The sequence below is a fragment of the Lissotriton helveticus genome, chromosome 3_2, assembly GCF_964261635.1.
Source record: "Lissotriton helveticus chromosome 3_2, aLisHel1.1, whole genome shotgun sequence".
NCBI classification, from domain to species: domain Eukaryota; kingdom Metazoa; phylum Chordata; class Amphibia; order Caudata; family Salamandridae; genus Lissotriton; species Lissotriton helveticus.
In genome coordinates, this window is record NC_136062.1 from 390,141,165 (window position 1) to 390,165,076 (window position 23,912).

A 23,912-nucleotide genomic window follows, 5' to 3' on the forward strand; every position below is an offset into this window, starting at 1 on the left:
GCGATATGGCCCTTGGTAATATGCCCCCTAGAATCTATAATTACGTAAAACCAAGGGTGTAGCAGAAGGCGTATCTTATCTTAGGGAAGCATAGGGCCAGTAATGGATGGATATGGATACTTAGAAGAAAGGAGAAAGGTGCTCTGATTAGAGGAAAGACTTTTGGGGCCTACTTTACCTTTGCAATAGAGTAAGATCAGTAAGCAGGTATCGTCTAAGACTACAGCGAGTAAATGCACATTTTACTGTATCATTCATTTAAACGAAATACTAACATTTTCCATCTCCTCCCCAGTCATGTCCTCCGGCCTGTATCCTGTTTTCCCTCCAAGTGCCTCGCAGCTGCTGACCAAAACAGAAGCCTCAAGCCTGTGCGTGTCACTGCACGGTAATTTAGCAACAAACGAAGAAATCACGAATTCCAACCGGTCTACAATACCCTTGGGCTTGTAAGTAACCACGAGCAGTGTGTGTGTGTCATCGCTACAATCTAGTGTGGTTGTTAAATCAAATATTTGCACCTGTTGTACAGTGTGGACAACATGTATGGGGTCGCAAATCCTTTGGCCACTCTGGAAAGAAATGCTGCCTTCACTGCAGAAAGTAACATTTACCCATTAAAGTAACTAATTGCAATTAATACCGTGTGCCCGAAATCTGGGAAGACATACACGCACGCACAAATACACACACAAACCCTCTCTCTCTCGTTCCCGCTCTCTTTCGCCCTCTCTCTCTACAGTCAGTCTTCAAACATATATTTCATACATTTTAAAGAGATCCTGTATGTTAATGATTTCTACTTATAACTCCAAGCAAGAATCACAGAACCAAAATGTGTTAAATGTACTGCAGAGCTAAACTTTGACTCACACATGTTGCTAGTCATAGCCACTAGCATAAGCAAACACATTGATAGTAAAGATGGCCGCCTTGTTTACTAAGGAGGGCAGTGGTCCTTGAGTGGAGTCTACCTACCTCCAACCTGTCACACTGCTGCCAGATTTCATTTGACCCTCTGGGGTGTGTCTCTCAGAGGGCCCACACCGAGTCCCTGGCTTTACAGAGATCAAGGGATGAAGACTTACCAGGGTCTATCGCTTGACAGCCTCGAGGAGAGCTGAGCCCTTTAAAAGATGCAATAATAATAACAATTATTATTCTAAAACAACTCAGCAGTCCGCCATGAAGGTTTACCGGCCTTGTAAATTGCTTCTCGTGTGTTCAGCCACTTAGTCGTACCAGGTCTCCAGTCTTTTATTTCAGAAAAGGTGATTCCTTGTTCATCTTTTGATCTTACCAAGACCTTCGTCCAGAACCTAGGCTACACTCTATTGCACACAGCTCTGCGGATAGGCATGTCAGTTTTTCTAACCTCTGGTTCTGCGACTACTGAGGGAGGCATGAAGATGAATTCGGACTTTATTTTTATGGAAGTCATTCTGTTCACCCATGAGACTTTCAGCAGCAAATCAGCAGAGCAGTCTACTGAACTCATTCTCTATAGTAGCAATGTCTGCATTTGGAATGATCATACACAAAACACCAGTCTCGGATTGTGGTGCTCGGTTGAATCCCTCACACGCTGTAATCTGTGGCACTTGCCTTTTTGGGCCAACCAGAGGCAAGGGAAGGGGTACGACTTCCCTGTGTCTGCACTCACACCCCAGGGGCCTCATTACCCACTCTTGTCTTCATATTCTTCACCAAAATGGAGGCAAACACTAACCCCTTCCCTGCGACGTGAATTCTACAGCGGCGTGGGGGTGCTAGGGGGTGAGTGCGGCGCTTCCGTGCTCATGACGGAACCACGCTGTCATGAGTAACGGGCTGCGTGTGCTCATGACAGCGTGGTTCCATCATGACCACACCCGCTCATTAATTTGCCCACACAGGCGGGGAAGTAGTGCCAAGTGGGCGGAGCGGCTGCAGCATGCCATCATGAGCACACACCGCCCGTGGCTCGTGACGGCGTGGTTCCGTCATGAGAACACAAGGGGTTAAAACTGTGCTTGGCCGAACATTCATAGTAAGACACAAGGCAGCCGCATTAGGAGGAGCTGTAGGCTTCCCGATGATAAACAGCCTTAACCACAGGTGCGCAGAGTGTGCCTGGGACACGTTACATCCTCGCATCCCACGAAGCACCGTGGGCATTTCTTGTGACATCACAGTGCAGACTGTCATGGCTGCTGCTGAGTTATGAGACGCAGGGCACAGCCAATTGCAGAGATTAAGAAGGTTACTAGGCAGCATACAACAACACCGTCACATTCCAGCTCCACAGCAGCTGCCGCTTCCCATGCCTCCTGGATTCCATAACTCTAGACACCAGCAGCAAGCAACCAGTTGAAAGGATATAACACATCCCCCTTCTTTAATTCAATAACAAAAATGCTAGCAGATGCTACTGTATAATTAATATATTCACTCATCTAAATCAATTGTAGAGCTACTAAACTCTTCATAACTAACATACAAAAGTTCCAAACACAGTAAGCATTTGTTCACCACTTAGGTGCATACTTTAAGTGCATACATTGACTGTAGACAACTTAGCACTACACCCACACGCAGTTGTCATGTACTTCCTTACAGGTCTTTGCCTTACTCTTCACTCAACAGGTTCATTTCTGAACTCCAAAATTCTCTTCAGTTCAGACAAACTTGGCATAACTTTCCATCTCCCTATTACCAACTCTACTTCAGTTCGGAAAACTTGGCATAACATTTCATCACCCTGTTACCCAGACTCACCCTCTCATGCACACCATCCTCCAACTTATTTTCTTTCTTTTCATCCGGTTCATTATGTCTCCATACATATGGTGCTTGACGCTACTCAATCTTCTTATTTGACTTCCAACAACCCAACTCTAGATACCTAGACTTGACCCTCCTTGCTGGCCCTTCCACAGACCAGGGTGCTCTCCCTTTAAGTAGAGAAAACGGAGACTTACCTGTCTTAGAGTGCGGAGTGGACCTATAATACCACAATCCATCTTTAAACTCACTCGTCCAACAAGTATCACTTATTACTACCAACCGTAGGCTTTCTCTCAACATGAGGCAAAAGCTCTCCATTACACTCTTCCCCCTGGAATAGTAAAAAACTCCCAAACTGGAGGGAAACATCATTTACAACGCATGTCATTACAACAAATGTTTTACAACGCGTAATCTATTACAACGCATGTCATTACATCACATAATCCATTACAACGCATTCCCCAAAGTAAAGCCCCGGCGGAGTTAGAATAGTAATTGCATTGTAATGGGTTATGCGTTGTAACGACATGCGTTGTATTGACATGCATTGTCATGGATTTTGGAATGTAACGAAAGTGTTGTAATGACACGCGTTGTAATGCGTGCGTTGTACATTTTCATATTCCAAACTGGACCTACAATGCTTAATTCCCCTCCATACTGACTAGAGGTCAGGATGGAGGCAGGATAACCCTCTCATCACAATACATCCTCACATAAAGCAACCACCTTTGACCCATTTACTTCTCTCAGCCATTGTGCTGTGTATGCATGTGTTCATATCCCATCCTCGTCGCCACTTTTGAGGCGCAGGGCACAGCCAACTCAAGAAAATAAGAAATTTACTAGGCAGGATACTATGACCCTTGTCACATTAAAGCTCCTCAGCAACTGCCAGCTTCTTGGATTCCATCACTCTAGAATCCAGCAGTGGTAGCATCCAGTTGGCAGGATACAGCAACACTGATGACGACCCTCCTTGTGAGGCCGTGCTACTTTTTCGAAAGGAGACAAAGTAAAGAAAAAGTCTTAAGCTGCTTCAACCTGGATGAGTAAATAGCAGCGAGCTGAGTAGACCACTCTGACTGGCATCTGTCGTGTTTCTTCACTTCCTGTTGGCTCCTCCATTCTCCATCATTGGCAGAACGCTACCTGTTTAACAACAAATGAATCAGCTTAGTGGGCATTAACTATCCACTGATTAAGACCCGGTATGGTCTGCACTCAAGCCAAAGCTCTGACAGAGCAGAGAATGCAGAGCTGAAAGCGATAAACATCACAACAACAGAGGTAATCTACGGCGCTGGAATGGTGTTGCATCCTGTCACCTTCCAGTGGGATGTTGGTGAACATTCTACCCTAGAGTGTTTAAATTCACCTTTGGTGTTTGGCTCACTCACTCTCCCCAGATGTCCGCTGATAATTAGAAAAGTGGAATGTTGAGAGCTCCAATGAAAACAATTAAATGTCTCAGAACTAATAATGGCTGGTAGAAGCCCATAGCTCCAACATTCCAATGGTTATCTTCATGTTATCTTCATGTTCTTCCCTTATTAATTTAGAACATCCCGACCTCAGTGGGTGTAATGTCCAAATAGCCTTATAGCTCTTCTGCCTTGGCTATATCTCTTGTTAAAGGCCCTCACCCGCAATATAGGGCCCAGCCGGCGGGTCAGGCCTATAACATGGCTTCAAAGCTTTTAACAACCGCTATAGCCCTCAGCAGTGGGCTAAAAGGATATAATTGACTCCTTTTTCAACATTCCCTCTGCATCCTGATTTCGTAACAAATGTCCTGGAGGCGTTCAGGGTAACCTTTATTCACATGAATTCAGGGTCCGAACCATGACACCGAAACAAGAGGGAGATTTTGTTTGTACATGAGACATTTAGGAAAGATCTCTAGTGGAAGTTAGAGAGACTGAACGCCCCGCACACCACCGAAACATCTGTTGTAAACTTAGGCCAGGAGAGCACAATGCCTAGGACAGCACACTTTCCCATATCCTGCGAACACACCCAGAGGTTGGGGGATGCTCAGTAAGACAAAGGAAAGCTGGCACTTGCTTCCTGGGACATACCTGTGAAAGGAGTGATACAAGTACAGGTGAGATGATGTTTGGTACCAGAGAGAACCTCAGACGCTGCCTCAACTCTGAGAGCCTTCCCTAATGTTCCAGCTAAACTCGATGTGCAGAAGCAGTGATCTAGTCTCTGGCCTCAACGCCTACTCTGCACACAACAGCCCCAAGCTTCCTGTAGGGTCGGTGTGCGGTGATGGTGATGGTGATCAGGGCCGGACTGGCTACCGGGCAGTTGTGTGTGCTGCCGTGCTGGGGGCTAATTTCGTTGATGGGGACTTGCGTGTGCAAAACGAAATTCGTTTTGCTTTTTTTTATTTCAAATCGCACGCAGGTCCCCATCAACAAAATAAGCCCCCACCACAGAGAAATTAGCCCCTAGCTCGGCAGCACACACAACTGCCCGGTAGCCAGTCCGGCCCTGATGGTGATGGTGATGGTGGTCGTAGACAATCTCCTTTACTCTTGCTACATGTTCCTTCTCATTGCCGACTCTCAAGATGGCCGACACTCCAGTTACCAAATGGTTGTCCTTTGGGATGATCTAACATTACTATGAATCTTCATACAAAGCAATGACAGAGGGGGCCCCCTTCATGTATTGCTTGTTTCTATTGTTTAGGCTAGCTCATTGGAATTCTGCCAAGAATATGGCACTACTTAAATTTAAATCGGTCTGCATCAGGAGTGCCAATTGTATGTCCTGTAGGGCGGTGTCCATGCCAGCGTTTTGTGTTATCCACCTAAGACAACTTTATATAAAATTTGTATCTACATTGTGTGCATTGTCAGTGGAAGAATAACTTAAGTATGTGCAACATTTGCAAATCCACGGGAATGCCCACATGTGTAGTCATCCCTGCACATTTTCAGGACGTACATTTGCAGATACAGAATTGTGCCAGCGAGTGTATTTTGTCCTTAAAAGTTTTTCTTTGTTTCTCCAGCAAATAAAATAGTTTTTCTTGTATTGAACCCATTTTTCTACAACCAGTCAGAAAACCAAGGGGCATATCATCAACGCTTTGCGATAACTATCACAAAGCGCGCCTAGCGCTCCTTTCCCTAACGTTCGCTATTGCAGGTTATTATCTCGGTGATATCGCGTAATTAGCAACGCGTATCTCCTCCATGGCGATAAAAATTCCTGCAATAGCGGGGAAATCGTCGTTTTGCAAGTGACATCGCTGGTTTTCCAGCGATGTTCTCTGTATTACGGCGATAATCTTTCAGATACGACCCTGTGGTCGTATCAGCATAATCCACCCACTATGTTAGGGGTGGCTAAATGAAGAATTTAGCAGACGTTAGTTTTTGGAGAAAACAGCAGGTTTCTCCCAAAAATAATGTATGCTAAAATGCTAGGGCATCCTTACTGATAGCGCGAAGCCGCGCCATTGATGTCCTGACATGTAGTGTACATCAGGAACGCCCACTTTCTCATAAGAGATGCAAAGGTAGGCGTAGTGCAATGGGGTACTAACATGCGAATATGCCTGTTAGCACCCTCTTGCTGATAGGGCGATGGTTTTATCTCCGCTTTTCTGGCTTTTAAAGCCAAAAAAGCTGAGATAAAGCCTTTGCTGATATGCACCGAAGTGCTTTCTCCCCACTCTTACCCTGAAAATGTTTTTTCCCCTGCAATCGACAAAGTAAATTTGTAGGTATTATGAGAGTGGGAAACTGGCTGCAGCGTTATAGTGGACAGACAGCCTGAAACCCGTGCGTTTGTGAGTGCTCCCCTATTGCTGCTGATGTAACCACCCAAGACCCTGACACTGCACAACTTGAACCCTGCAAATGAATTTGCTCGACCCACATTCCACATTGCTTTGAGTTGGCATTGCTCAGTTAGTGAATTTGATCCTTTTCCCCTAGCTTTACTTCTTTGGTTTTCCTGTTTTTCTAATCCGGTTTGTTTTCCTGATAGGACTGCTTGGTACCAAGACGGGATCATAAAACAGAATACGAGTGGTATGATGGAAGAGGTCCCCTGCGTCAATTATCCGAAAGTTAACGCCAGCGTTTTCTGCTATAATGCAAATCGTAAGTCCGGGGTTCTATGCTAGTCTTTATTTGTGTTTGGTGTTATTTATTTGTAATGTTTTTCTACCTTTAACTGACTTGATTGCTAGCACTCTCCTCCCTTCAGAGTCTTTTGTGCACACGATTTTATGTTCTTTTTTTCGTACTCATCTCTCCTTTATTTTTTTCACATTTTCCTCTTTTCCTCTCTCTTTCTTTGTTCTATTTTAATATGTCTAGTCCCTTTATTTCTTTGTATCATTATGTGTTTATTTCTCATGTCTTCTTCGTCTCTCTATTTTGCAATCTTTTCTATTTCTTCAAACTCGTGTACCAAACGCTTTCTTTTTTTTCCTTTGCTGTTAAAAATTATTTTGTTTGCCTCATTTATTACTCTCCATCTTCTTACATCTTTGCTCTTATTCTTGTTTTCTCTTTTCTTTGTGTCTTTCTCATAATCATTCTTTTCTGTTGCATTTTGTCTTCCTATGCTTTTTTGTGTTTAATTACTACTTAAATTATCACTATTTTATTTTCTCCTTTATTATTCTCTCAAACTCTCTACACAGGCAGGCGTGCACGTACAATAGCTTATTAGGATAGGAATTTTGAACTGTAGTCTGGAACCATAATCCTATTTTTAACGATACACTCTCATCTGCAGTTAGAGAAGCGTATCAATTGACTATGATTGCGAATGGTGTCACCTAGTGGCTAGTTTTGGAAAATGTGCTGTAATCAATCAGTCGGATTTAAAAGATATTAGCGCTGTGGGCTTGGAGGTTATGTCATTATAAAGTAAGCACTACTACAAAAGCAGTGCCAGTGCTTACAAGACGGGCGAGAAAACGCTTGGTTCACATTCATGAAACCAGGACACTCCATTCTCTACTTGCGGAAAAACACTATAGCAGGAAGCGAGGCGCAGTTTATGCTAAAATGGAGTCGGACAAAACAGTGATGGGTGGTTCACTTATAATTACTCTGAACCACAATCCAGAGCATCGTTTCCCCCAGCATGTCATCAAAGGCAGGAAGCAGCAAATATCCCTGCTCCTCCTCCAATAGGAAAAGTCCTGCCAGCCAGTTCACCTCTGAATAGGAACATAAGCAACCCCGGCCTGGTTTCAACCTATTTGGACCTCTACAGTAGGTGCAGCTTGAGTCCTAGGGCAGAGTGAGTACAGGACCCACGTCTGGGTAGCTTCAAGACTACAGCTCAGTGAGCACGTGACCCATGTCCAGGCATACGGTGGCACATGGATGGATTGATGTGGTAATCTCAGCCACTGGTAGATGCTTTGGGCCACAATCTAGTTAATCGTTTTTTAACACCATGACACCTCAGGCTGAAACTTGCCATATGCAAATCAGCTTTGGTTCTGCTACAATAGGAACAGTCCAACCCGAACGTCTAGCTCAGGCCCCCCAGACCCGCCGAACGGAGACACCAGTCCACTCTCAAGGGTAGCCCAAGTAACTCCTGGCCTGTTTCGGCATAGTTGTGCATCGTCAGCAGGTTTGGGTCGAGTCACGTGGCACAGGGGGCACCGGACCTACACCTGAACACAGGGCCGGCGCTAGGCATGGGCAGCGTGGGCGGCTGCACAGGGCCTCGCACTCAGCCCACCAGCATGGGGCCACGCACTGGTGATGTGTCCTGTTGTTACCCTGGCGATCTATTACAAAGAAAGGTGTCACCTGCAATTAAGGTCCATTGGAGGGGGCCCCCTCCCTGGGCCTCTCAGGGATGGTGTCCGGAGGCATAGGGGAGGGAGACGGAGACGCTCACTCAATTGCAAGGAGACCATTCACAGACACTGTGGGGGGCCCATTGTCCAGCATTTTGGCGCCTCCACAGTTTTAACTTTTAGACCACAATCAATTCTCACACCTATCGGACTGAAGGTGTGAGAAATGCTTGTGGAGTAAAAGTTAAAACTGTGGGGGCACCATAATGCTGGACAATGGGCCCCCCACAGTGTCTGTGAATGGTCTCCTTGCAAGGGGCCACTTATCTAAATTAGAGGGGGCCTCGCAGGTTCCCTTTTAGCCCAGGGCCTCGCCAATCCTAGAACCGGCCCTGCCTGAACATACCTGTTGCACTCAGAGCATCGCACTGAGGGAAAGAATGGATGGGCGGGTTGCTTGAATTCATTTCAGCCACTGGTGATTACTATGAGCTGCAACTTTGTTGAGCTCATTTTAAGACTACTCCACCCTACCTACATGACATATATAACACAACATCCAAGACCATAATGCCCAGTCCTCATGATGCTTGATATGCTCCGCGCTCCACCCCTCCGTATGGCATGCCGCCCCACGGTTCACGTCTACCTCAAGCTCGCTGTAATGTAAGATATCATGTTATGTTATAGTGAATGTTCCTATTGAGCGCTCGATTACCAAAGGCGTCTTGGTGCTAGCTGAGATAGGACTGCTGTGACGCCGGACGCCACCACTGCTAACTACTGTGAGACCGAGTGAGGCCCCGACCGAAGAGCCCGCGGTAGTGGGATCACACCCCGCATGTGCGCTGCAAGCAATGCCCTGCGGGTGGAAGGTGAGCCCGCGGATTACGGGGAAGACAGGGAAGAGGTCCTGCTAATCAGACAGCAGCACCATATCAAGGGCCACTGAAGGTGTCCAAGACAGCACCAGAGATAGAGAGGCACCCATGAAGACACGGCACACAGGAGAGACCCCCAGGTGGGTGGAGAGTAGAAGAGAACCCCCCCCCCCCAGGCCGGTGGAGAGAAGAAGAGAACCCCCCAGGCCGGTGGAGAGAAGAAGAGAATCCCCCAGGCCGGTGGAGAGAAGAAGAGAACCCGCCAGGTCGGTGGAGAGAAGACGAGAACCCCCCCCCCCCCCCTACCCCCCAGGCCGGTGGAGAGAAGAAGAGAACCCCCCAGGCCGGTGGAGAGAAGAAGAGAATCCCCCATGCCGGTGGAGAGAAGAAGAGAACCCTCCAGGTCGGTGGAGAGAAGAAGAGAACCCCCCACCCCCCAGGCCGGTGGAGAGAAGAAGAGAACCCCCCAGGCCGGTGGAGAGAAGAAGTGACCCCCAGGCTGGGAGGAGAGAGAAAAGAACGCCCCAGGCCGGTGGAGAGAAGAAGTGACCCCCAGGCTGGGAGGAGAGAGAAGAGACCCCCCCCCAGGCCGGTGGAGAGATAGAGAGACCCCGCCCAGGAGAGAGAGACACCCTACACAGAGCTATCCTGTTGCCACTTCCAATGCCTTCATCCAGAGAATTACCAACCCTGGACAGCTGAAAGTGTAGTGGACCGAGAGAAGCCACGCAACAGTGACAAGCACTGAGGAGGAAAACAAGCTTTGCACGCCAACTTACAATGAATGGTCCCGTCGCAGTAGAGAACCTGGCTGATATTTCTCAGAAAAGAGATAGACAAATATTAGACTATTTGTGGCAAGTAACCATCACAGCAAGAAAAGCGAGTATACGGTGCACTGCTGCCAGAGCATAGGCAAAGAAAAGCGATTACCCGCCATCTGCAAAACACCGAGGAGATTCTCAGAGGGGAGAGGGGCCCCGTGTGGCCCGAAAGCAGGAGGAAGAGATTCTCAGAGGGGAGAGATCACCCCACCTGCACCAACATCGCCCAGCAGTGGCCCAGAGATTATTCAGAGTGCCCCCGATACTGCCCTAAGATTGTGGTGTGCAACAGTCCAGTACAGGCAGGAGGAGAGTCCAGCACTCAGAGAGGCACGTCACCACTCTTGACGTAAGAAAAGGGACTCCTACATCCACTACCATCCCTGAAATTGGTGGGCGCACCTGAGAAGATACCCTGTTCTATCTGGCAGGACCAGTGAGAGGTCCATGATGGGAGAAAATGCTAAACTCAGAGAACACGACGGAGTGAGCAGGAGATCCCTACAGGTTTGTGTGGCCTTCCCGCCACATTTTAAGAAAAGATGGTGAGTGGAGAAATATAGGACGGTAACGGTCCTAGCACAAGAAAGACAACGACATCTGGTGCACAGTGAAAGTCAACAGAGGGACGTATTTCACCGGAGTGCACCTTCAAACATGCCAGCCACTGGGGTGCAGAGACGTCATTCTTCTCTGTGACAGTCAGCCACCTGTCGCCGGCTGCGTAAAGAAAAGGGCATCCCTGTTCTGCTTACACAAATGCCAAATCAGAAGAGCTGCACCAAGTGTTCAACGAGGATCATGACTGCAAAGATCCGCCAGTCATCCCTACTCACTGCCAGTCCTCACCAACTGTTGTACGAGTCGTCTCATGGCATCCACTCCATCATCTGTCATGTGCATCACTACCATCCTTGGAGCATCAAGTACCAAAACTGGAGTCCCACACCAATCGCAAGAACAAGCAACAATCTGATAATGCAGTAACCATCAGTTTTTACCGGTGCATATCCTGAACTTGGTAGCGAGAGCTTGTTTCTGACCAAGATTCATCTACCCCTGAAGTTTGCACGAGTGACGAGGCGTTGGCTCCAGAGTCAGAGCCCATATGCCGTTCCCGGGCAACTCATCCAAGGGGCCTCCCAGAGCGTGAGAGATGTACGTTACTCTGCCCCACCAATGGATTCCAGGAAGCAGCCAGGCCCTGCAACAGAGAATCAACAGATCACACAATGCCAAGAATGTCGTCAAAGGATCAAGCGACACAATCGTCCCGTGTGTTACAGTGGACTCATCTATACACTCTTGATGCACCCTTGTAGAACAATAAGACACTAATTGCCTCACAGCAAGAGTACGCTGGACCGATGAACATCACATAGGTGGACCATCCTTCAACTGAAGCGAAGCTGAAATCCCCGGATATCATCAGCACTGTGTTCGTCCCCAGATATACCTGGTTAAAGTATGGACATGTGCCAAGACGTCCAGGTGCTCCCAGCTGCACCTGTCCACCGCTGTCCTGCGTGCTACATCTCTGAACTGTGAGACTTCTTTTATTTTAGTTGGTTTTTCCCATTCCTTCCCATAGGTTGGACTCTTGTTTGTTGTTTTACGTTTTATTAAAATTTGGGAGGAATGTTGTGTCCTGCTGGACACAGTATAATGTTTCTGCCAGCCACTCCCCCGGGGGCTGGCCCACGCACACACCCCCTCACCCATCCAACATGGGCGTCACCAGTCAATCAATCAATCAATCAATCAATCATAGCATTTGTATAGCGCGCTACTCACCCGGAAGGGTCTCAAGGCGCTGGGGGAGAGGGGTCTGTTACTGCTCGAACGGCCAGGTCTTGAGTTGCTTCCTGAAGGAGAGATGGTCCTGGGTCAGCCGAAGGTGAATGGGGAGGGAGTTCCAAGTCTTGGCTGCCAGGTAGGAGAAGGATCTTCCTCCAGCGGTGGTTCTGCGGATGCAAGGTACGGTGGCGAGGGCAAGGCTGGTCGAACGTAGCTGGCGGGTGGGCGTGTAGAAGGTCAGGCGGTCGTTGAGGTACTTGGGTCCCAGGTCGTGGAGAGCCTTGTGCGTGGGTGAGGAGCCTGAACGTGATCCTCTTGTTGACAGGGAGCCAGTGCAGGTCTCTCAGGTGCATGTGCCGGAGATGTGGCTGTGTCGGGGGATGTCCAGGACGAGTCGTGCGGAGGCGTTCTGGATGTGTTGGAGTCTTTTCTGAAGTTTGGCTGTGGTTCCGGCATAGAGGGTGTTCCCGTAGTCCAGTCAGCTGGTGACGAGTGCCTGGGTGACCGTCTTCCTGGTCTCGGTGGGGATCCAACGGAAGATCTTACGGAGCATGCGCAGAGTGTTGAAGCACGATGAGGAGACGGCGTTGACTTGTCTGGTCATCGAGAGGGAGGAGTCCAGGATGAAGCCCAGGTTGCGTGCGTGGTCCGTTGGCTTGGGAGTGGTGCCCAGGGCAGGGGGCCACCAGGAGTCATCCCAGGCGGAGGGCGATAATCCCAGGATGAGGACTTCCGTCTTGTCTGAGTTCAGTTTCAGGAGGCTGTTCTTCATCCACTTGGCGACGTCTTTCATCCCTTCGTGTAGACTGGTTCTGGCGGTGGCGGGGTCGTTGGTGAGGGAGAGGATCAGCTGGGTATCATCGGCGTAGGAGATGATGTTGACGTTGTGTTGGCATGCGATGGCTGGGAGGGGGCTCATGTAGACGTTGAAGAGGGTTGGGCTGAGTGATGATCCTTGTGGTACGCCGCAAATGACTTCGGTGGCCTCGGATCTGAACGGGGGGAGGCGGACTCTCTGGGTCCTTTCGGCGAGGAACAAGATGATCCAATCCAGTGCCTTCTCTTGGATTTCGATGTTGCTGAGGCGATGTACTAGGGTGCGGTGGCAGACAGTGTCGAATGCTGTGGAGAGGTCCAGGAGGATGAGGGCTGCAGTTTCCCCGTTGTCGAGCAGGGATCTGATGTCATCGGTGGCTGCGATCAGGGCAGTCTCGGTGCTGTGGTTGGCTCGGAAACCGGACTGTGAGGGGTCGAGGGATCCATTCGTCTCGAGGAAGGCTGCGAGCTGTCTGTTGACGGTCTTCTCGATGACTTTGGCAGGGAAAGGGAGGAGCGAGATGGGACGGAAGTTCTTGAGGTCGGTGGGGTCCGCTGTTGGTTTTTTCAGGAGGGCGCTGAGCTCGGCGTGCTTCCAGCTCTCCGGGAAGGTGGCATTGTGGAAGGAGGTGTTGATGATGTCCCGGAGTTGGGGTGCAATGATGGAGTCGGCCTTGTTGAAGATGTGGTGGGGGCAGGGGTCGGTTGGTGATCCGGAGTGGATGGTGTTCATCGTGCGGGTGGTGTCTTCGGTGTAGACCGGGGTCCAGTTCCAGAAGGTGGTGGTAAGGGACGTTGGTTCGGCGGTTGGGTGCGTGGTTGGTGCGCCGAAGCTGTTGTGTATGTCGGCGATCTTGCGGTGGAAAAACGAGGCGAGTGAGTCGCAGAGGTCTTGCGAGGGAGTGATGTCGTTGTTTCCGGCGCTGGGGTTGGAGAGCTCTTTGGCGATGCTGAAGAGTTCCTTGCTGTCGTGGGCGTTGTTGTACAGTCGTCCTTTGAATGCTGTCTTCTTGGTGGTGCAGATCAGCTGGTGGTGCTTGCGGGTGGCATGCTTGAGGGCGGTCATGTTGTCTGGGGTCTGGTCATGGCGCCAGGCTTTCTCGAGGGTGCGGCAGTTCTTCTTGGAGTCCTTGAGTTCGTCGGTGAACCAGGGGGCTTTCTTGCTGCCGGGCCTGCTGGGGGGGTTCTTTAGTGGTGCGAGGTCATCGGCGCAGGCTGTCAGCCACTGTGTGAGGTTGCTGGCTGCTTCGTTGGGGTCCGTAGTGCTAGCGGGAGGGTTCTAGCGGAGGGAGGTGGTGAGCTGCTCGGCGGTGATCTTGCTCCAGCTCCGGCGAGGAACCTGTTGTGGGTGGTGGTGGGTCGTGTTTCTCCTAAAGCTGAAGTGGACGCAGCTGTGATCGGTCCAATGAAGTCCGGTGGAGTGGCTGAAGGAGATGTGCTTGCTGGAGGAGAAGACGGGGTCAAGCGTGTGGCCGGCGTAGTGGGTAGGGGTGTTCATCAGTTGCTTGAGTCCTAGGTTGGCGAGGTTGTCCAGCAGGGCGGCGGTGTTGCAGTCCTTGTTGTTCTCCAGGTGGAAGTTGAGGTCCCCTAGGAGGATGTAGTCAGAGGAGACGAGGGCGTGCGGGCTGATGAAGTCTGTGATGTCTTCGCTGAATTGTGTGTGTGGTCCCGGGGTTCTGTAGATGAGGGTGCCTCTGAGGGTCGTCTTGGGGTCGGTGTGTATTTGGAAGTGGAGGTGTTCGGCGGCAGTGAAGGTGTCGTTGGAATTGGTCGAGATGCGGATGGTGTTCTTGTGTACGATGGCGATGCCTCCTCCAGTCTGGTTGACGCGGTCCCTCCGGGTGATCTTGTATCCGTCCGGGATGGCTATGGCGATATCGGGTGCTGAGGAGGCGTTCATCCAGGTTTCCATGAGGAAGGCGACGTCTGGTGATGTTGTGTCGAGCAGGTTCCAGAGTTCGACGGCGTGCCTGTGGACGGAGTGTGTGTTGAGCAGGATGCACTTATTATTATTATTATTATTATTATTAAAACTTATATAGCGCACAGCTACCCTAAGGCATCCCGGCGCTATGAACAGTGCATCAACCGTGGGACCATGAAATAGTAGTAACGACTCACACGGGGAACAGATGTGTTTTCAGACCCCTGCGAAAGCGCAGGGTACAGGTCTCAGCACGAAGTTTTAAGGGGAGGGATTTCCAGAGCGCTGCTGTGTGCACAGAGAATCGTCTCCCGCCCGTGCGTGATCTTTTTACTCTCGGGACATGGAGCAAACACCTCTGGTCAGACCTCAGCGCTCTGTTAGCTTTGTAAGGCACAACCAAACTCCCCAGGATAGGAGGTCCACTGCCCTGAAGAATTTTGTGTGCGATGGATAGTGCCTTAAACTTCACTCTCTCCCGCACTGGTAACCAGTGCAGGGCCTTGAGAGCGGGTCTGGCAGATTCTGTTCGGGGGATTCCCATAAGGAGTCTGGCCGCCGCGTTTTGCACCTGCTGAAGTTTGTTAAAGGTAGATTCAGGGGCGCCCAGAAACAGGCCATTGCTGTAGTCTAGGCGAGATGTTATCAAACCCTGAATCAACAACTTCCTCGATGGAAAGGGAAGGAGCGGGAGAATTTTACGCGCGGCCCGCAGCAGGGCAAAACAGACTCCCGCAGTTCTTTTAGCGTGAGTTCTGAGGGAAAGATCTTGCTCCAGCCAGACTCCCAGGCTCTTAATCTCCTCTTTCATGGTTGGGAGGTCACCCATACAGCTTGGCCAGCATGGTAGTGGCAATAGCGGAGCTTTGTTTCCAAGCAGCATAATCTCTGTTTTAGAGCCGTTCAGCTTCAAGGCTGAGCTGCTCATCCAGGTGTGGACGTCCACCAGACATGAGTGCAACAAGTCAGGATTCTCCACCAGTTGAGGAAGGGCGACCACCAGCTGAGTATCATCAGCATAGCTGATGATTTTGATGTTATAAGGGGTCACCACATCCTCCAGGGGGGCCATGTAGACATTGAATAATGTCGGGCTCAAGGACGAGCCCTGCGGCACCCCCCACTGGAGAGAAATGGATGGAGACTTGTTGCTTCCTTCCCAGACCTGGTAGGACCGGTCTTCAAGAAATGAACAAAGCCATTTCAACGCGGCTCCTCCCACACCCACCTCTGACAGCCGTTGGGTCAACACCTGATGGTTGACGGTGTCGAACGCAGCACTTAGATCCAGGAGGATCACTGCCACTGATCCTCCCGAATCTAAGATGCGTCTCGATTCTTCAACGACTGCCAGGAGGGCCGTGTCGGTGCCCTGGCCGGGACGGAAGCCGGTCTGCGAGTCTCGGAGCAGACCGTTCGACTCTAGAAAGTTGGACAGTCGATGGTTTGCAAGCTTCTCAGCAATTTTGCTGAGACCTGACAGCAGAGAAATAGGCCTAAAATTGGCCAACTCCGCCGTGTCAAGGTTAGATTTTTTTAAAAGTGCCTTGACCACGGCTTTTTTCCAGGTGGGTGGCACCAAACCACGGGAGAAAGAGGCGTTTATCAGGTCCGTAATGGGCCCTACCACCGCGGTTGCTGCTTGCTTTAAAATTTTAAAGGGAACTGGGTCCGTAGGGGAGCCGCTTTTTATGGAGGCTATAGCTTTTAACGTTTCACTTTCTGAAACTGGGCCGAACGTGTCCAAGGAGATAGGGCACTCTTTCGCCTGAATTGGGGGAAGCTCTTCTTGGGTCCCATGAGGTTTAGCGGTCTGGGGTAGAGAGTCCAATATATTTACAATTTTAATATGAAAGAAATCGGCCAACTCCTTGCACCTCTCAGGGTCATGGGTGACTGCTGGTTCGGGAACTTTGAGCAGTTCTTGCACCACCTTAAAGGTTTCCCTGGAGGAGTTTGAGGCAAGTTGTATTCGCTCCTCAAAGAATTGTGCTTTTGCCAAGCGGAGGGCTGCTTTATAGGCTCTAATCGCTGTCCAGTAGTCCTTACGCTTGGCAGCATCAAATTTCTTCCTCCAAGCCCTTTCCAGTTTCTTGCATCCTTTCTTAAGCAGGCGGAGCTCAACCGTGAACCAGGGAGCGGAACCAATTCGTTTCTCCCTCTTCTGTAAGGTTTTCACCGGAATGAAGACATCAAGCGAAGCGTTCAACCATCTGTTGAAGTCAGCATCTCCTTTAATCGGGTCCGACTCAGATGGAGGTTGTGAGTTTGCCAAGTTGTGGGTCCAATCACCAATCGGTAGTCTGGACCATATGCGGTCCACCACAACCTCTTGATATGTCGGTATTAAGGGCAGATTGACTTGCCATTCCACCGAAACTAAGGAGTGGTCTGACCATGGAAGCGGAAGGGCTGGTCTGGCCTTCAGCCGAGGGATGTTCGAGAAGACAGGATCCAATAAATGGCCCTTCACATGGGTGGCTCCTGTGTTGACTAACCGGAGATCACAAGCCGTCAGATCTCCTTTAAGATCTGCAGCAGTCGTGTCTGCAGTGTCCTCAAAATGCAGATTCAAATCCCCTAACACAATGAAGGTAGAAGTGGATGTGGCCAAGAGTGTTACCGTTTCCATCACAGAGCTTACAAAGTTGCCGACCCTACCCGGGGGTCGGTAGATCAGCAGGCCAGCCAGTGTAACCGTTGGCGATATCTGTATAGAAAAGTGGCAACTCTCACAATCAGCCACAAGACCCTTCCGAACCCTGCAATTAAGGTTATCTCGATAGATAACAGCGAGTCCACCTCCTCGTCCCTCAGGTCTATCCAGATGACATATGAGGAAGCCTGGGGGGAGGGCAAGTACGATGTCAGCATCAGAACTGGAGGTAATCCAAGTTTCTGACAGAAACAGGATATCCAGTTCTTGCTCTTGAATAAGGATATTAAGTTCCACTGCGTGACACGGAAGTGACCTGCAGTTAAGCAGGCCCCAGAGCAAGGTGCTTTTACCTAAGTGAGGAGGAAGCAATGCATCCGATCCTCGTAGGGGTGATCCCCGGGCACCCATGTTGCTGACAGGGTAGTTTTCAGGGGGCTTAGTGCATAGTGCAAGTAGCTCTTCTCGTGAATAAGTACGAAGCGGTGGCGGTGATTTTGGCATAGTACCAGGCCCTAGGCCCGTCTGAGCCCGGACGAGCCCAGACGGGCAGGACTCTGGCTGGACTCCGGCGTGAGTCCGGCGACTCCGCTGCGCGTCTCCGCTGCGCGTCGTCATGGCGAGCTTTAAGTAGGGCGTGGAGTCCGGTCTACGAGGCTAGTGCGCTGGCCGAATGTCGCCACAAGGAATCCCTGCCTCACCCAAGATGGCGGTCGCAGTTCCCCAGTGTGTCAAAGAGGTCTAAGTGAGTCCGCTCTCAACAGCGGTGCTTGTTGCCTTTTATATGAGGTAAGCGCTATATGTCAGGTACCTAAAATGCAATTTACACTATAAAAACGAAACAATTTTAAAAGCGCGAAAGCGCTGCCAAAAATAGAGACAAAAAAATACAATTACACTATTTTAAAGGAAACAGTTTTAAAAGCGCGAGAGCGCTGACAGATGTCCTGTAAGCGCACCTAAATCTCAGTGGAGCGCGGTTCAAGTGCCTTAGTTCAAGGCCGAGCGAGCCTAAATGCTCACCTTAAGTAGGGCGTGGAGTCCGGTCTACGAGGCTAGTGCGCTGGCCGAATGTCGCCACAAGGAATCCCTGCCTCACCCAAGATGGCGGTCGCAGTTCCCCAGTGTGTCAAAGAGGTCTAAGTGAGTCCGCTCCCAACAGCGGTGCTTGTTGCCTTTTATATGAGGTAAGCGCTATATGTCAGGTACCTAAAATGCAATTTACACTATAAAAACGAAACAATTTTAAAAGCGCGAAAGCGCTGCCAAAAATAGAGACAAAAAAATACAATTACACTATTTTAAAGGAAACCGTTTTAAAAGCGCGAGAGCGCTGACAGATGTCCTGTAAGCGCGCCTAAATCTCAGTGGAGCGCGGTTCAAGTGCCTTAGTTCAAGGCCGAGCGAGCCTAAATGCTCACCTTAAGTAGGGCGTGGAGTCCGGTCTACGAGGCTAGTGCGCTGGCCGAATGTCGCCACAAGGAATCCCTGCCTCACCCAAGATGGCGGTCGCAGTTCCCCAGTGTGTCAAAGAGGTCTAAGTGAGTCCACTCCCAACAGCGGTGCTTGTTGCCTTTTATATGAGGTAAGCGCTATATGTCAGGTACCTAAAATGCAATTTACACTATAAAAACGAAACAATTTTAAAAGCGCGAAAGCGCTGCCAAAAATAGAGACAAAAAAATACAATTACACTATTTTAAAGGAAACCGTTTTAAAAGCGCGAGAGCGCTGACAGATGTCCTGTAAGCGCGCCTAAATCTCAGTGGAGCGCGGTTCAAGTGCCTTAGTTCAAGGCCGAGCGAGCCTAAATGCTCACCTTAAGTAGGGCGTGGAGTCCGGTCTACGAGGCTAGTGCGCTGGCCGAATGTCGCCACAAGGAATCCCTGCCTCACCCAAGATGGCGGTCGCAGTTCCCCAGTGTGTCAAAGAGGTCTAAGTGAGTCCGCTCCCAACAGCGGTGCTTGTTGCCTTTTATATGAGGTAAGCGCTATATGTCAGGTACCTAAAATGCAATTTACACTATAAAAACGAAACAATTTTAAAAGCGCGAAAGCGCTGCCAAAAATAGAGACAAAAAAATACAATTACACTATTTTAAAGGAAACAGTTTTAAAAGCGCGAGAGCGCTGACAGATGTCCTGTAAGCGCGCCTAAATCTCAGTGGAGCGCGGTTCAAGTGCCTTAGTTCAAGGCCGAGCGAGCCTAAATGCTCACCTTAAGTAGGGCGTGGAGTCCGGTCTACGAGGCTAGTGCGCTGGCCGAATGTCGCCACAAGGAATCCCTGCCTCACCCAAGATGGCGGTCGCAGTTCCCCAGTGTGTCAAAGAGGTCTAAGTGAGTCCGCTCCCAACAGCGGTGCTTGTTGCCTTTTATATGAGGTAAGCGCTATATGTCAGGTACCTAAAATGCAATTTACACTATAAAAACGAAACAATTTTAAAAGCGCGAAAGCGCTGCCAAAAATAGAGACAAAAAAATACAATTACACTATTTTAAAGGAAACCGTTTTAAAAGCGCGAGAGCGCTGACAGATGTCCTGTAAGCGCGCCTAAATCTCAGTGGAGCGCGGTTCAAGTGCCTTAGTTCACTTGAGGTGGTTGCTGCTGGTGCTCGGCTTGGCGGGTGCGGTGCAGGTCCGGAGGCAGGTGAACTTGCAGGCTTGGCAGGTGAAGGGTCCGTGGGTGCGTTTCGGGTGGCTCGGTAGCAGGCGGGGTACCGTCTGGTGTTGAGTGCATTGAGGGTGGCGGCGTCGTAGGTCCATCGGCTGGTATCTTCGGGGGCCAGGGGTTCTGGCGCTGGGCGCGGTCCAGGCACGGACGGGCGCAGACGGGCTTGCCTTTGGCACGCCCGCTGCGCGTACGCGTGGGCGTCATAAGTGAGGAGCCGGGAGGGAGGAGCAGCTGGGTGGCGGGAGCGGGGCGCGAATGAGCTGGAGGGGGGCGGGGCCGTAGGGAGGCAGCGGCGGGAAGAGACTGGCGGTGGGCGGCTCAGCGGCGGTTGGGTCGTTCGAAGCGGCAGCAGGAAAGCAGGCAGGCAATCTGGCAGGCAGCGGAGCTTGGGGGCGACCTAGCCTGGTAAGAGGCTCATCGGTTGCTCCAGTCAGGTGACCCCGCAAATAAAAGAGCCAAAGTGCACGTGCTCTGGGCTAGTTTCGCAGTCCCATAATCCTGTGTCCGTGTGGTCCTTTGTACACTATGCGGGCCTAGAGCCCAGAACATAACAATAGCAAGGGTAGCAAATCCAAAGACAGAACTCTAGCCTGCTGAGAACGGCCATGTTTTCAGTGCTTTCCTGAAAATCAGGAGCTTGGGCATGGCTTTACTGTGCCAGGGAAGGGAATTCCAAACTTTAGATGCTCCAAGCACAAAACTACTGCTAACCCAGTTTGCATAGGTGAATCTTGGCACCACCAGCAGTTGTGCCGAGGCTGAACGTAACGACCTGCCTGTAATATACCAGAAAAAACTCTTCCTCCCAAAAATCAGGTCCGATCCCATGCAGTGCTTTGAACACAATACACTTTAAAAGGGACCCTCTTTCTGACAGGGAGCCAGTGAAGTTTCTTGATGTAATTCGAGACCGACTGATATTTAGAGATTTTAAGCAGCTCACGGGCTGTAGCATTCCGCAAAGGTACATCCATATCAGATCAAATAACAAACACTGAATCTAAATGGAAAAATTGGTGTAGTTACCGGTTATCTCGAAATTGTGCACTGGTGCAGCCCTGGTCCAGGGTTTTTGGTTTCTACACCTTTGGGGTGTTGAGGTGGAGGAGACTTGTTTTATAGGTGTTTGGCACCACCGGTCAAGAGCATTTTGTCAGAAAGGTAAGAAAGCAAATTGGTGAAGTGTATGAATGAGTGAATGATTGAAAATATGGACTTGCATCACCATGGTATTTATGATTGTATTGTAATTATGGAGTTTCATATAAACTTTTAAATACCATTTCAACAGATGACTAAAGCCACATATGAGTTCAGTAGAAATCATTTGTAACTGGTCAAATGGATTTTTCTCCATGCATTTCTGTTATATCTTTATTCAATGCAAAATATTGCAATTCGTGTGATGTCCAAGTTGACAAGGTGTTTGGACACGGAAATTTTAGGGGGGTCGAGGTGACAAAAAAGTAGAACATCTATACATTTCCCTCTTCATTGTCAATGATTATTAAAAGGATGCCACAAGGCTGACTTGACAACACTACTAACTCAATGTTAATTGTCGCTTTTCATTTCCACAGTTAAAGATGCAGTTTGTGTGGACCACAGTAAGTACTGTTTCATACTACCAATTATAGCACACTTTAAATCCAGCACAAATTTCCAGTTGCTTTAATCATATTTTTTCGTTTGTTTTCAGCTTGGAAAAATATTCTAATGGGATGTATTTTAGCATCCATATTTGCCATATTGCTGATAGCGGCGGCCTGTATGCGAGGGTAAGTGATCAGTATATTTATAAGATGCCTCTTTCGGTCATCAAAAGAGCGTTGCTGAATTTTCTTTTTCTTTCAACCCTTTCTTTCGCCTGTATCTTACCCCTAGATGCATCATTGTTGCCTTTTGCGATGCCTAAATTGCGAAAATTAAGGAATCGCAATTTAGAAATCGCAAACGGCAATGCATCAAAAAATCTAATTTTTTTTGCACTTCCTTATTTTTCCTTAATTGCGATTCACAATTTGCGAATCGCAATTAAGGAAAACCTTCCCATTGATTCCTATGGGCCAAAAGGCCCATAGGATTGAATGGGAAGGCATTCACATTTTGCGACTTTCATTTAGCGATTCGCAAAATGTGAATGCAATTTCAAGGGTGCAGGGGGGGTTCCAAAGAACCCCTCTCTGCACCTCTTTAATTGAACTTTAAGTGCAATTTGCACACACACATGCCCTAAGGACATGGGGTGTTGAGGTGGAGGACGTGTGCGTGTGTAAATTAAAACTTTCAAAAATGTAATTTGTGCATATTTGAAAGTTTTCGGTAAATTAGCATGAAGTTCAACTTCATGGTAATTTACCTCTTCCAGATTGCGAATTCGCAATTTTAAAATGACCATGCATTGCATTTAAGAAATCTGAAATTGCGATTTCTTAAATGCAATCGCAATTTTAGAAATCGCAACATAGTTGCGATTCCCAAAATTGCGAAAAGCATGATGCATCCCAAATTTGAGAATTGCATTCGCAAACGGCCGAAACATGCGATTTGCACTGTTTGCGAATGCAATTCTCAATGATGCATCTAGGCTTATGTCTTTTGTAGGCGAACTTTCATTTATCACACGACGCAAAACAAAATCTAACCACAAATCCCTACTAAACGTCACAGTGAATACACTTACCCTGTTGAACACATATTTCCCCCCGGCTCCTTACATCTGACTTTCTTTTCTTCATATATGTTTTCTTTCTATATTCTTTTATCTATTATCTTTTCTCTATTTTCAATTTTCAGTTGTTTCTGTATTACATGCTGTAATTTGTAATCTCCTATACCCTGGTTCCATAAATAAACCCACGTGCTATTTTATGCCTGCCATGGCAGTCTATTGTTTGCACTCATGAGCAATTTCATTGCTATCCTTCTGATTGATCCGTAATGCATTGGGGGGTTGTTAGTAGGCTGTTTTCCCATTGCTGGGTTTCTGATTGGTCCATAATACATTGGGGGCTATATGTAGGCAGTTATCCCATTGCTGTGTTTCTGATTGGTCCATAATGCATTGAGTGCAGTAGTGGCTGGTATCTACTGGCGGTGGAGGTGCAGATCGTCGGAGTGAGGGGTAGGGAATGAAAAAAAAAGTTTAAACACTTACCTGTTGCCACCACTGCCTCTCATCGCTCTTCTCCTGCTTCCAAAGCAGGGAGCAGCCGGCTCCCAGGCTCCCCATAGCCAATCACAACGCTGCAATACAGCGTTTTGTTTGGTCTGAGTGCTGTGGTTCGGGTCTCAGCCAGGGTATGGGAGGCTGGGCATGTTTTGCACCCAGGTTGTAATCAACTCCAAAAAACCACGGAAACCCAGTCCCAGACGCAGCGACAATTGCCAGTTTTCAACACCGAGCGATACCCAAGGCCTGATCTCCTGCCGACACCACTGCTGTACCTACACACACCTCTAAATCCACAACAGCAGTACCCAGCCTACCGCACATCATCGCACACAAAGCACAACACTCTATCCTCCTCAACGTATGCTCCCGTTACAAGCACGCTATAGAAATCTGAGACCTCCTCAACGCCCACACGCCGGACGTCGCCTTCCTCACAGAAACCTGGACCAACGTCAAATCTGCACCCAACATCACAATCGCCATACCAGATGGATACAAGATCCTGAGAAAAGACCGCCCCATCCACCAAAGAGGAGGCATCAACATCGTCCACAAAACCTCCCTCCACATAACAACCACTGACCCGGAAAACGCCACAACC

The 23,912-nt window shown here is 49.1% G+C and overlaps 1 protein-coding gene across 1 annotated transcript in view; it reads left to right on the forward strand.

Moving 5' to 3' along the window:
- LOC144826333 (uncharacterized) overlaps positions 1-23,912 on the forward strand; it is a 74,620-nt gene that overhangs the window by 40,368 nt on the left and 10,340 nt on the right. The window contains exons 6-9 of the mRNA XM_078684673.1: positions 296-449; positions 6,781-6,896; positions 21,717-21,743; positions 21,836-21,914. Coding sequence (XP_078540799.1) covers positions 296-449; positions 6,781-6,896; positions 21,717-21,743; positions 21,836-21,914 — 376 coding nt within the window. The remainder of the gene's footprint in view (positions 1-295; positions 450-6,780; positions 6,897-21,716; positions 21,744-21,835; positions 21,915-23,912) is intronic.